The sequence below is a fragment of the Gasterosteus aculeatus genome, chromosome 10, assembly GCF_964276395.1.
Source record: "Gasterosteus aculeatus chromosome 10, fGasAcu3.hap1.1, whole genome shotgun sequence".
Classification (NCBI taxonomy): domain Eukaryota; kingdom Metazoa; phylum Chordata; class Actinopteri; order Perciformes; family Gasterosteidae; genus Gasterosteus; species Gasterosteus aculeatus.
In genome coordinates this window covers 10807189-10820759 of record NC_135697.1, presented here as the reverse complement: position 1 = coordinate 10820759, position 13571 = coordinate 10807189, and the positions used below count along the sequence as shown (strand labels likewise).

Here is a 13571-nt window from a genome sequence, read left to right as displayed (position 1 = left end):
CAAGATTCCCAGATGTAATGTTTGAAGATGGAAATGGCTTTAATGTGTTTTGATGTTCAGTTAGTAAAAAATGTCATCTTTCAAAAAACCTGCCCACCTCATGCAATCCCAGACTGGCTGCAGGTCCTTTTGGGTTTAGAAGGTCGTTGTTGTGCTACAACAGTCACAGTTGCCATGATAGACATCATGATGACCATCTCGCTACGCTGATTTGAATAGAGACGCGCCTGCTCTTTGTCACGGATGTATATGTATTTCACAGTTAAGCTTTGGGAGCTTGTAAAGTGGTGAGGAAGGATTTCATGAAGACAAATTGCCTCGTTGACTGTGCACTGTGGAGACCTATTGTCTGGAGGTGGATATTTATTTGTGACACATGTAAAAAAAAAAGAAGCAAATTTGGGCCCACTCTGCACTTAAATTGCAAGTCGTCGTACTGCTGATCGATGTAAATAAAGGAACAAAGCATCGCCACTGGTTCGTGACTATAGAGGAGTTCCTGTACCTGGAACAGTGTTTAAATCACTTGTATACTGCTTAAATGCCAACAACTGGACAACATTGCTCTTTTTAATGCTTAATCGTTCAGGTGTGAACAAAAACACAACCAAACATTTGACATGAGCCAACTATTACGTCTGTAAGTTTCCCCATTTTCGTACGTTCCTCGGCATGCTGCTGGAGCTCAATACCTAATCAAACACGTCCTGTGTCAATAAATACAAACTCTTGATAAATAGGACCCATGTCAGAGGAATTGTATCTTCAGAGCTGCACAATCTTAATAACCGTATGAGATAATAGTGTTCAGGGAGAACACACCCTGTGCATGAGTTTGTTTCTTGGCTTACACGTGTGCCCGCGTGTGTGTGTGTGTGTACCTACTTGCAATGAAGAAGGCAATAAAAGCCTTACAGTAACATTAGTCACACAGGCCGCAGGTCCCTCCAATCAGAAACCCTCCTCGACTGTCAGCCGCAGTCTGACTTACTGCTCATCATGGGCGCGTTTCCGGATCCACAGCCGATGCTTTGGTCGTAGAAAGAGCCTCATCACAACGTGTCGTCCGGCTGTGAGGAACATTTACGGTGTGGCTGCCTCCTGCGTGTGACGGTTTGAGTGATGCCGTGTGTATGCGTGGTTGGCCGTGCGGTCGCGGTTGTGGATTGGGGCGTGTTTGCCAAATGGACACGGGACAGTTTCAACACAAAATGCAACCCACTCCTGGGGCACACTGTTGGGGGGGGGGGGGGGTCACTGACAATATACCATTCCACTGATACTACATAGGGAAGCACGATTTAATCTGTTTTGCCATCCATTAATACAACTAGCCGTCCATGAAGACACGCGCACATGCACAAACAAAGGCGTATACACACGCGCGCAGAGATTAGGACTTAGCCACGGCAGATAGAGCTTGGTTGCAAATGATCTCCTATCCTCATTGTGCAGCCTTTTGTGATCGCATGTGGCACGATTGCCTTCTTTTGATAGGCATGGCAGATGTGTACCACTGCTACTCCATGGGCTTTTAGGGACTGCGGTCAGGGATATACATGTGTTTGTGTGTGCGTGCGTGTGTGTCTGTGACTCTACTGTCTGTTGTTATCGCTCTTGGCACACAATGGGCTCACCAACTGCTTTCTGCTCGCGGGCCCGAGCAATCAGGGACCGGGAAGTGGTAAATGGACAAAAGGTCTGAAATGTATCACAGTAGGCTGGAGCATAGAGCTGCAGCACGCCGGGGCCTAAGACCAGCAACAAATCACAGTAGTTACACTTTTAGACAATCCTGCTACATGCATTTGGTGTGCAGTCAGTCAAAGCAGGAAAATACTGAAAAACACACAGAGAGTTACAATGTTTGACAACCGCAAAACCTAAATGGCACACTGCATAAAAGCAAAACAGAAACTGACAGTTGGTTTCCTCACAGCTGGATGAGCACAAAAGCATGACGTATTGGGCAAGGAAGCCTTAATGTATTAAATCCATCAGTCTATTTCGGTAAAATAATAACTGTGAAGGCTGTGCTTCCGACAGGTGCTCCATGAAGATCCTTATTGCTGTGATCGAAATTGTTTAATCGCCCCTTTAGTTGCACCCCTCTTACTGCAGAAGGACGGACAAACAGAAGGGATAATGACTTGTTTTAAATAAAAGGAAACCTAAAGACAAAAACGTGGAGACCATGAATGTGCAGATGTGTGCTACTTTGAATTGCTTCCATTGTGAAAAATGTAGATCCTGCCTATTTGTTCAAATCTGTCTGAAGTCGATATTTTTAAAGCCAGCGTAGGTGAGGCTAAACAGCCACCTGGTGCACTCTGTTGTTGTTTGCATGTGCTTTTTGGCTTTGTGCGTGTGAGTGGGCGGTTTTTGTGTGTCAGATTAATGCAAAAGGGGCGGGGGGGCAGGGGGGGGTAGATGCATGTCACAGTGATGGATAAAGACAAAGCAATAATGGCTAGTATTCTTCTGTGGGACCTGCCGGAGTCTCCACACATCCCAGCTGGGGCCATAACAACCAACCAACAAGTGTTGCCATTGACCTGTGGGAACAGGATGCACACATAACACGATCACACATCTTACAGTCTGCTAGAGTCACGCGCGCACATACAGACGCACCGGCCCCACAGATTCATTCACATCATCTAAGTTTGGACACATGCAAGAGTCGACACAACGGCACTTTGTCATCGTAAGTAGCGCACACTCGACAGCGGCACGCCCTCTCGGCGCAATCCTTTCACTTTCTCTCCACTCGTGGGAGAGGAACAGGGAGGTATGTGGTGTCTGAGTGTGTTTGTGTTAAAATTGTATGGATAATGACTGAAGTCATCCGTGGAAAATATACACCTGGCGTGAGAGGACAGCTTTGTTTAAAGATCCAATAACATTAGAGAAGGGGGCGATACAAATAATCGGAGCCCCTCTCACAGGTACCACCTCTTTCTATTTTCATGTCCCTGACTCAGACACAAACACACACACACACACACACACAGACGGCCTTTTAGTGATGGAAATTCTCCTGACGTGCAACAGCAGGGCACCTCTCTCGGGGTTGGTAACCATAAGCACACAAACACATTCTCCTGGATCTTGTCTGTCTGTTGAGTTCAGTAAACACACTAAGGCCTCATGAGTAGCATTCTGAATGGGATTGAACATGATGACAACCAACGGGATTAGAATTATTCATTGAGTTTAGGGACTAAATATTTTTAAAGACCTTTTGCATTTGAGTAAACAGATGGCCGCTTTCACAAGACGGCTCCTTATTCACAGTCTACTGCCTTGAAGCAACATAAAAACAAACGCAGCACCACTTTCACCACAATCTTTCCATTAAAATGGGACTCAAAATAGGGTTCTGGTGTGTTTTGCCACGTGAAACAATCAGTATATAACTCCTTTACTCTGGACTGCAACATTTAGGTTTATAACGATGTCGTCCCTCATGCTGCACTCGTTACACTGACTTTCGCTGCCGGGTTCACACACATCAATATGACAGCCCCCCCCCCAAAAAAAATGTTTCGATTGCCTTACTGGTGATGGCAGTTGATGTAGAACACACATTTAAAACGTCAATATCGCCATCTCGTTCATTTAGATGAGTGAAGCCAAAATGGTAGTGATTATTAATTTGATTCATTGTGCTGCCCTCAATCTGAAACCACTTCCTGGTATGAAAATACCAAGAGGATCCTAAAACTTACACCACATTCCGAAGTGAGAATGAGTGATGTGGAAGCAGTTTGCAGCAGATAAACATTCGCTCGAGTTAATTGTGTGTGCAAATGGCTCGGCTGGGGATCAATGGCCGCTTTATGGATGGTGCAAGCCGGACGGACCGACGGACCGCCTTAATGCTGCAGTGGACACGGCAGCAGCCATCTTCTCCGTATTTTCAGTGGTGCTGAATGAACATGATAGATTTGCCTCACGCCTCTCCTCCCAGTAAAACCTCCCCTATCTCGTCCTCCTTAAGTCCCCATTTTCTTCCTCCCTAACCTTTTCACCTATCCTTCCACCGTGTCTCCGTAACCTCAGCCATAAAAATCAGAGAAACTGTCTCTTAAATGTTAATGGCGGCTATTGGTGCTTATTTTGCCACTTTTGGGATTCTTTGGGCATCTAAATGTCAGTGGAGTCTAAGAAACATGACAAGGAGGCATCTCATCATAGCATCAGCTGGGAAAACACTGGCACATGGAAAAGAAGATTAAAAATAGGGAAATTTCATTTGAAAAACATAACGGATTATCACAAACTGGATTCATGAGGGCTTTTCCCAAATAAGTATGTCAACCGTTTGTAATTAAAACGCAATGAATTTATGGTAAACAGGCGTGGAGGTTTAGATACTGTATTTATTCCTTCAGGTGTGTGTGTGGGGTGATTGGGTCCTTCTACAAGAATCACCTTCACCAGCCACTTAGATATTCAGCACCCCGCGCGCACACACACACACACACACACACACACACCCAGTGGCACCGACCGCTTCCCGTTCCTTCTCAACCTCCAGCAGCACTCATGCACAGACGTACATTTTCGGTGACTCGCCCAAGGTGCTTCTGAAATTGAATTCAGCCGTTGCCTCTCTCATGCGATTAGCCCTTGACTTGGTCAGCACATCGGGCCCTGTGGGGCGGCTGCGCAGACATGAGATGATGCCAAAACCTCTCTCTTGCTCTATCGAATTAGCAGCATATTCGCATAAACAAGGGATTCAGTCAAATATGCTGTAATCTACTGCAGGCAAAGGCAAGGTGGAGAATGCCAAAAGGCTCATTTGTTTTTAGTCACACTTGAATTCACGTTTTGAATTTCAGTGCTATAAATACCAATATTACATCAAACGAGGCATTGTGTTGTTAACACATTAGCAAGAATATATTGGCCTTTGGTCGGTGGGTAGTGATATACCAGAGAGGACCAATATCTTGGGAGGCTCGGTGGACAAGAGATGGGCAAAAAGAACAGTAATTACTAGAATTTCACCCCATTTTTGTAGAAGAAATAAATGGTTTCTATGCCGTCTACCATTCTATTGCCTTGATGCCGTTTTCTTCAATACACAGTATTCCATAATCTCATAAATCTAAAATCCCTTTTTTTGAAATGCAATTAAGCAAACGAGCATAGTGATTAATGCATGAGGTCTAATGCACAGGGGATGGAAAGAAAAAGGAAGTAAAACATTTAAAAGGATGACACACAGATTTGTCTTGTCATGTTACACAGGTTCCAGATGATGGATGAAAATTGGTTGTGGTGAGGTGGGGTTTTTGACTACTCCCCAAAGCGAGGCGAGGATGGATCGACTTACTGATGTTGCATAAAAGCAATTTGATTTTGATATGGTTCTATTTGGAACTGATCAACACTTCATGTCTCGCTGCTCAAATGACCACATGGTCCTGACCTCGGGCAGTGCCGCAGGCGCGCCCATTGAAAACAGCCGAGACCATATGCTGCTCTATGTGTGTGTGTGTGTGTGTGTGTGTGTGTGTGTGTGTGTGTGAAGGGAGGAGACAGGTCTGTGTGTAGTGGCGTGTGTAAAATGTGTATATACTTGTCATGTTATTTGTGTGTCATTTTAGACGTCACAAAGCCCGTTTAAGTGCATCTTAGAGACACTTTTAATCAGCAAAGTTGATGTTTTATGGTGGTCTTCCTTGAGCCCTCCGGCCCACTGCCATCCTGACTGAGAGAAAGGTCAGTAATTAGAGCTGTAATTTAGTACATTTATAAGATTTGTGACCCCCTCAGTCAAATGATATTATTCACACAACAATGCAAGATCCCGTGAGCCTTTAACTGATCTAATATGCACACCTCATTGCATGCAGTAATTGCTTTTTTCTTTTGTGTCATGGCCATTAAAGTCTATAGCGTCACAGAAACAACACAAATAGCATCACATTATAATCCAATGACAAATAAGAGACTGACCATTTCCTCTTCCTGCTCAGAAGATGACATAATCCTATTTCGGGATCTCCATCTCATAGCTCCACACATCGCTTTCACTCTCGCCTCTCTCTCTGATTCTCCCCTGAGATCCTGTTCATTCTATGAGAAGGGCGGCTGCACATTGATCCCCAGTATCTGTGTCGGGTCAGTGGATACAGCCACACTCAGCACTTTCTGCCCAGAGAGCACCCAGGCTGTCACAGGCTACTTTTCCTTACAATCGCCACATATTCACCCCCTGTTAGGAGCGGTGAAAGGCAATCTTTGTTGACCCCCTGGGTCACCCCCCCCCCCAGCGCTGAATCAGAGTCAGATCTTAAGATAATATTGGGCGTACAGTATGAGACCCTGACATACGAGATGTCCAGCTTCATTTGCCCGATGTCAGATGGTTTTACACAAAAAGGCTCAAAGGTGAGTTACAGAGGGTGAATCACTAAGATTAGTAAATGACATAAAGGCTGGAAACCATAAACCAACGAGAGTTTGTTAAAGCCGATTCTCCTCAAAACCGAACCAGCTCGTTTTGACTGGAGACCTATGCGTAGCACCACTCTAGCATCCATTATGGGAACCCATTTCGCTGAACACGAAACTTCTTCTGACAAAATGACAGAAGGCCTTATAAGCGCTTCGGGGGAGGGGGGGGGGGGGGGGTGCTTCCTCCTGCGAACGAGTGGACTGTGCGGTGCCTTCGCGAGTGCCAACATGAGCACGAATGTGACATGTTGCATCTCGAGCTCGGAGGGGGAGCGGGAGAGGCCGTCCGTGTGCAGTCACACTGCACACAGTTCGCTGCTAACACAGTCTCAGGAGGCCAGTAGCGTTGCATGAATGGAAGAGCAGTTTAAGTGCCGATCTGCATGTTGCATCTGGTGAACTGTGCATGCGCAATATCTGATCTCCAACTGCAGGACAACGCTGTCTTGGTGGTTGTATTGATTCTGTAATGGCGATCCTTCAATCTGTGTGATACAGCCAGTCTGTTTAACAATGCTGTCTCCTAATCCTCAAACAGTCCTTGCGACTTAGTCCCGCATCAACAACATTAACACACCAGACTCCACAACCGAATCCTCAGAGTATCACTATTACTTTGCTATACTAACAGTGTGTATGAATCCATTCACGCTCAATGATATTGATTTCTCAGTTTTGGTGGATTACCGTGAACACAATGAATGCCTCTACGTAAAACGCTGTGTTAAAAGAGGAGCTCCTTCCGTGAGTGGCTGCTCTCAAAGGTCTGTCACACATGGAAAGTCGGTCGCGTGAGCTAGCGTGGCTTAGAACGCTCTCACTGCCCCGAAGTCTCCCTTCCATCCTCTTCCCGTCCTTCCTGACCTCTCCAAAGCTGTGATCCTCTAAGCCTGCAGAGTTACAGTATCATTCCTCGGTTACACTAAAACCCACACTCACACATCTAGAGCTGCGGAGTGGAGGACCAACTCCAGCACTAAGCCTCCCAGTTGATATAATCCATCCTGCTTCTGTTCTACCTGCAATGCCCTGGGTTTAAAGCAAAGACCTGCATTTGTCTCCGACTGCCACGTTGCCATTAATGTTGAAACCTTATCTTAGGAATCTAGCTGTGGCCTGATGAAACTGGTTCCACAGCAGCCTGCATTAGGTCGCCCGACATTCCACAGCGGGACATCTGCTCTTCCTCTAGTGACTGCCGCTTTAATCCTGCAGCAACATCATCATCATCATCGTCGTCATCATCATCGTCATCACCACCAGTACCACCCATCCACACCGGGGTGGACCGAGCCTGCTCAGGCTGCCCACGGCTCCACCAACGGGGATAAAGGGATAAAGAGACGCTGCTCAGGGGCCGATTACTTACATCTGCCAGGCTAAATCCCGGCACCCCGACATACACATACACGTGTGTGTAACAACAGTCGCACACTTCTCCAGACGCAGCGCACAGATGCGTGCATTGTTTTCCGACATGAGCATGTAGTATGTAGGAAACTGTGTGCAATGTGTGTGCACTCAAAGACTTTAATCCGCCAGCTTCACGTTAGCGCTCCGTGTCAGAGGCTCCGAAAGCAACGCGGTCCACGTCACATGCTCTGTCCTGGGGAAAGGTATCGTCCACATGCAGAGTGCTCCACTTCATTTGAAAAAACAATAATAGTTTGTCATGCCTGAGGATGTTATTGAAATCTTTCTTTTCCCCGCTACAGACTCAGACTCTTATTGTCTGTAAATATATAATAACAATATCCAGCAATATATTTCCATTTCACTTCACAGGGCTCTCTTTGGTTCAGTGTTTACTTGTGCCAAAGGATTTACAATGTCTTGTGAATATACTCTAAAGTGCTGTTACACCATTTTCTTCCCAGACTTATTAAAACCACACCTACCAGACTAACACTTGTCTGTCACAATACATTTAGTAGAATATTTAAACAACGGTCTGCACCCAACACATGGTTTTAAACAAAGCGTTGAATATTTTGACTTTGATCTTTCCAAAAACATGGTTGGAAGGTGGAATTTCAGCTGGTCTGTATACACAACTACTGCCATTGGATGGACAGATGCAACACTGAACCCCAGAGTCATCAAACAACACTTTTCTCGTGAAGCTGGCATCACTATTTAACACCCCTAGCGGGCGGATGTCACGTTGGCCCATCGGCCTCTTGCCTGCAGCTCGTCTTTCCGTCCCCGGGAGCAGAAAGAGAAAAAAATCAAAACGCTCATAAGAGCATATTAATCCCGTGGCCTGAGCGCATGCCGCCTGTGGGGGCTTACCTCTGTCAACAGTGATGGGTGTGCTCTCGCACAGAGACACGCCTGTGCACTTACACTGAACTGAATAGGTGCTGGACAGGAAAAACATCTTATTATGTACTTGTATGTAGTGTTAATGTATTTTAGTAGCAAGTCAATGTAATAAGAGCATTAGAAAAAGCAGACATGTCAAACTGTCACCATCGTTATGTGTTGGCATGGCAACTCTATGATGCAGCATGCTTCAAACTCCCCAATTGCATTGTGTCCTCAAAGGCACCTCAATCACTATATGAGGCCTCTATGAGCACTGCTGGTATGGTCCAAATAATTAAAGCCCAAATAAGCCATAAAGTGAACACCTACAATATCAAATCATGCAGTGATTTGCGTTACGACTGAACCTCGGGGACTTTGACCTGAGAGGTAAATTATTGATGTTTTTGTTGCTAAACAGATGCTCTTCTGGAGCTGGAACGCGAGGAGATTCCTGAGAAAGGTGCAGGGAGTCTGACGAAGGCGCACACCCGATTACCGCCATCTTCAGGCACGACGAGAAGCAGCTTTGGAATCGTTAAAGGATACACTGATTCGTGACTGAAAATATTGATATCTCAGAGGCATCTTCAGTCAAACACACGTCTTATGAACTGACGATAACAAAAAAAGAGCGCGGTTGAGAGACTTTGGAGAAACCGGGTGGCGCGCTGTCTTAACATGTCGGGTAACTATTCACCGTCAACGACGAGCGACAGCAGCAAGACAGAGGAGGCTCAGATGTGGGCATTAACAACGTGCTGTCATTGAGGGGGCAGGGGGGCGGGCATGGGTTTTGGGGGGGGGGTTGGGGAGGTGGGATTTTGCGCAACGAAAAAGAAATGCAAGTTGTCCACATGCGAAACATACCAGAACCAGCGTTTCCCCTTGGACGCACAATGTGTGGGGCGCTGCGGGCCAGTGCGCACGTTCACATTCACAAGCACGCGGCGCGCGCACACACACACACACACACACACATGCGCGCTCACCCACAAGCTATATACAAGTGTTCCAAACCAGTCGGAGCCCAAACAGCAGCAGCTTAGTGGGAGGATTTGCTCTGCAGGTTTACCTCGGTGTCATAGATTTTGGTGATGAGGGAGAACGAGTACTTCCTGGACTCCCGTATGTGCTGGATGGCCAGTTGCACCGCGGGCTCGATCCCCTGGCTGATGCTGCTCATCAGGGCCGACTCGTTCATGGGCATAAGCACCATAATGGGCAAGTTCTCCCCGTCCCTGGCGAACCAGCTGTTGTCCTGCCCGTGTTTGGTGCGGTCGTTGCACACCTTGGCCAGGGCAGGGTGGAAGAGCAAAACAGAGAGGAGCAGGCATCCCGTCGGGAGGATCATCCCACAGCCGCTGCAGTCCCTCCGGGCTGGAGCCATGCTACCTCGCTTGGTGACCAAAATGCAATGCCCGCACTGTGCCCCCCACCCACCCCTCCCCTCACTGTTTGGGCATCGCAAGCTCGTCCGGGATGCTTTGACGCCCGATGCTCAAGTAAATAGTATTAAAAACAGCAGAGCAGACGCGAAAGCCGCAGCAGCCCCTGCAGTGGGCAAACTCGTCGTGCGGATTATGAATGCCAACTGAGGAGAAGAAAAATATGTCTTGTCTGTAGCGGCACCTCTGTGAGAATATTCCAGCGATCCGCGTTATTGCGTTTCGGTGTCCGTCATCCAAACGGTTCTCCGCCTCCTCTTTCACCTTTGAATTAAACCACCTATCACAGAAGCACAACAACGTTCTGAAGGATGCCCCGAACAAGGAGGAGACCTCCGCCCCCCCTCCCTCTCCACCCCAGTGAGTGTGGACAGGAATCAATCACTCCCGTTGACAGCCGCTGCGGATACAAAATCACCTCCGAAGTAAATTCCAAGCCAAGCGCTGGCTTTCAACTGCTCGATGTGACACAACTAGGTGGCAGCGAAGCGACACGGGTAACAGTGGCCAAAAACAAACAGGATGGCGTTGAAAGCTTGACAGCGGAGGTCCGAGGCGGAGATGCCTTGACAGCCGGTGGGAGCGGGATGCTCATCTCCGGTGGTGCGTCAGAGAAGCGCTGGAACCACCGCCGCTGCTGCCGCTGCCGCTGCTGCTGCTGCTGCTGCTGCTGCTGCTCGCCGTGCGCGCAAGAGGGAGCACTGAATGTGGAGGAGGAGAGGAAGAGAGAGAGGGAGGGGGAGTAGATGGGGGTAGGAGGGGAGGGGGGCGGCGGTTACAGCCTTAACAGCCTGGTGGAAAGGCTTGCATGGACCTTATGCAGAGAATAGACTCAGCAGCAGCGTGTGGTTCAGTGGGCTTTTATGTTACAGCAAGAAGGCGATTTATCAGACATGCACGGAGCATCCTATAAGATTATATGCACGTGCATAAGGCTGTGTTGTGTTGAACGTTGTACAACGAGCCATGTCTTAGCGACTTGCTCATGTGTGTGTCCTATGAGATGGCGAGCAGGTGGCTGACGTAGACATGCCCGCTGCATCCCACCTGCTGAGCTGTCTTTGAGCGTGATACTTGATAAAAGAACTGAGTGGGCGTCTCAAGCCAAGGATGAACAGAACATTCCTGGACAGCAACTGGAAGGGCTTTGGTTCAGTGGTGTATTAAAACGATAAAACGTGCCAAAAACGAGCTTGTGAAGTTCATTTTAGACATCCCTGACCCGCTGTTTGAGGTGTGGTGAGTTCAAAAGCTCAGCTTAATGCAGAGGCTGGAGCTGGAAGGCTGTATGCAAGTTGATTTAGATGTCACTCAATGTGTAGAAACACTAGATTCTGATCCAGGAATTCAGCTGAATTTCAGAACCACGGATAGCGAACCACCTGGGAAGCCTCTGCGCTGTCCGAGGTGCTGCACCGCTCCCATTGACACGTGTTAGCCCGTAAGGCCATTTGCATGTTTCTATTCCCGTCTGTGTGCAAAATAATAACCAGTTCATCGAGCCCCCAAGGTCCAACAAACAGGCAATTATTTCAACAGTTAATACGTCACATTGTCAAACAGGCATGGGAGGGTAAATTAAATGCATGTGGGGTATAATAGCAAACCCTTTCAAGTCATCAGCTGCGACCGTATTTAAAGATAGTGTTCACTTTGACCTACGCAATTATATCACGTGTGCAACTACAATTAGCGTCAAGGTGGTTTGTTTATTCAAACAAAGAGCCTAAATGAAAGCCTAAATGTTTACCTCCCCCCAGGTTCAGCGGGGATTGCTGCTCGTCGTGTTCAAATATGATACTGACAACTATAATGTGTTATCGTTATGGAGGGTAATGGCAGCAGTTGCAGTGCTGTTAAAATATACCCAATCCAAGGTTTGCAAATGAAATAACTCTGTAGGCTTGCTGCTAAATACATTATGAAACAACCTATGCGTAGTTAACCCACGAGATGATATTTACCCCTCTGCTAATGCAATCAATTTCCTCACTCTTCATTAGGGGCATAAAGCATAAAGCGGTCATGATTGATGTGGCAGAGCTGACCCTGCTGGCATCTTAAAATATAGGTTATAATTTATCACAAGGCCAAGCAGCTCCATGCAAACACCACACAGAGGAACCGGGTGGCAGCTGAGAGGATTCCTGAAGTATCGAGACCTTTCTCAACCACATGAAAGATTTCTCCAAATCAGTCACTCAAATGACGTTGAAAGTGAAAGTGCAAAGAGTGTGGAGGTATAGGAAGAGGAACACCAGGAGGAAACAATGAGTTTCAATGACAAAAAGTTGTATTTTATGCATTTTGTGTTCACTCACACAGTAGAATTCATCCCACAGCTCTTTTTCTTTTTCATCCTTCTTTTCTATTCAGAGTGGCCCAGATGAAGAAGTGGGTCAAGATTTCGTCCCATCTGTTTGTTTTGCACAAAACTAAATCCTGCCCTCCTCAAAATACTTCCACCAACATCAACACGGCAGCGAGTTTGCAATATGTTGTGCAGTGCAGACGGCGCGGCTTAGAGACACAGCATCAAACAGCAAACTCCGCTTGCTTAAATGCAAGGAGAGGAATCTACAATTCAACGGGCAAGAGCTGTGGAAAATAGGGTTCCTTAATAAGCACATGTGATGAACAGTTTGTATGATAAACAGCACCTATAGATTCTTCCAGGCAGGTAGAACTCTCAAGGTATCAATTAACACCCCTAAATTCACTCTTTTTATTTATTTATTCTGATGTAGAGATTATACCTGTCCAGCGATGATTGTTGCCAAATTAAAATGTCCATTTCATTTTAGGTCATGAATCATTCATTAAGAATTTAATCATGGCTCCGCGATCCCATTCTCAGTAAACGAGATGTCGAGCCAATACATCACCACTAAGGTGAACATGCTTGTGAGGTTCTGAAGGTCACGTGGGAAAATAGTTCTGCAGATGTTTCTTGATTCTTGAGCAATCAAAGATGGAATTCTATGTTGTGACCACGTTTAGTGATGCAGCCAATTAGACAGTTTCTTTCTGGTGGAATGTGTTTGTGTGATTATGTCCAGGTACTTTTCCCCGTTCTGAAGGTCTGAGAAACCCTTCAGAAACAGACCAAAGGATGATCAAGTCTTAAGCAGCTGTACTGCCAAACACCTGGCAACCCTCCACAAACACACACACACACACACACACACACACACACACACACACACACACAGACAGACAGACAGTCGTACCGAGCAAGCTGGCTGACGTGTCCTTGTCTGATAGAGATTAATGGGGTGGCCTGAGGACATCCCTCAACAAAACCCTGACCATACGACACAAGATGCTCATTAAACTTCAAAT

At 46.7% G+C, this 13571-nt stretch overlaps 1 protein-coding gene across 1 annotated transcript in view; it reads right to left on the bottom strand.

Annotated features, from left to right (window-relative positions):
* The window catches only part of gabbr2 (gamma-aminobutyric acid (GABA) B receptor, 2), a 127776-nt gene extending 116867 nt beyond the window's left edge, over nucleotides 1–10909 (bottom strand). The window contains exon 1 of the mRNA XM_040188886.2: nucleotides 9857–10909. Coding sequence (XP_040044820.1) covers nucleotides 9857–10171 — 315 coding nt within the window. The 5' untranslated portion in view covers nucleotides 10172–10909. The remainder of the gene's footprint in view (nucleotides 1–9856) is intronic.
* Between the last annotated feature and the right edge of the window lie 2662 nt (nucleotides 10910–13571).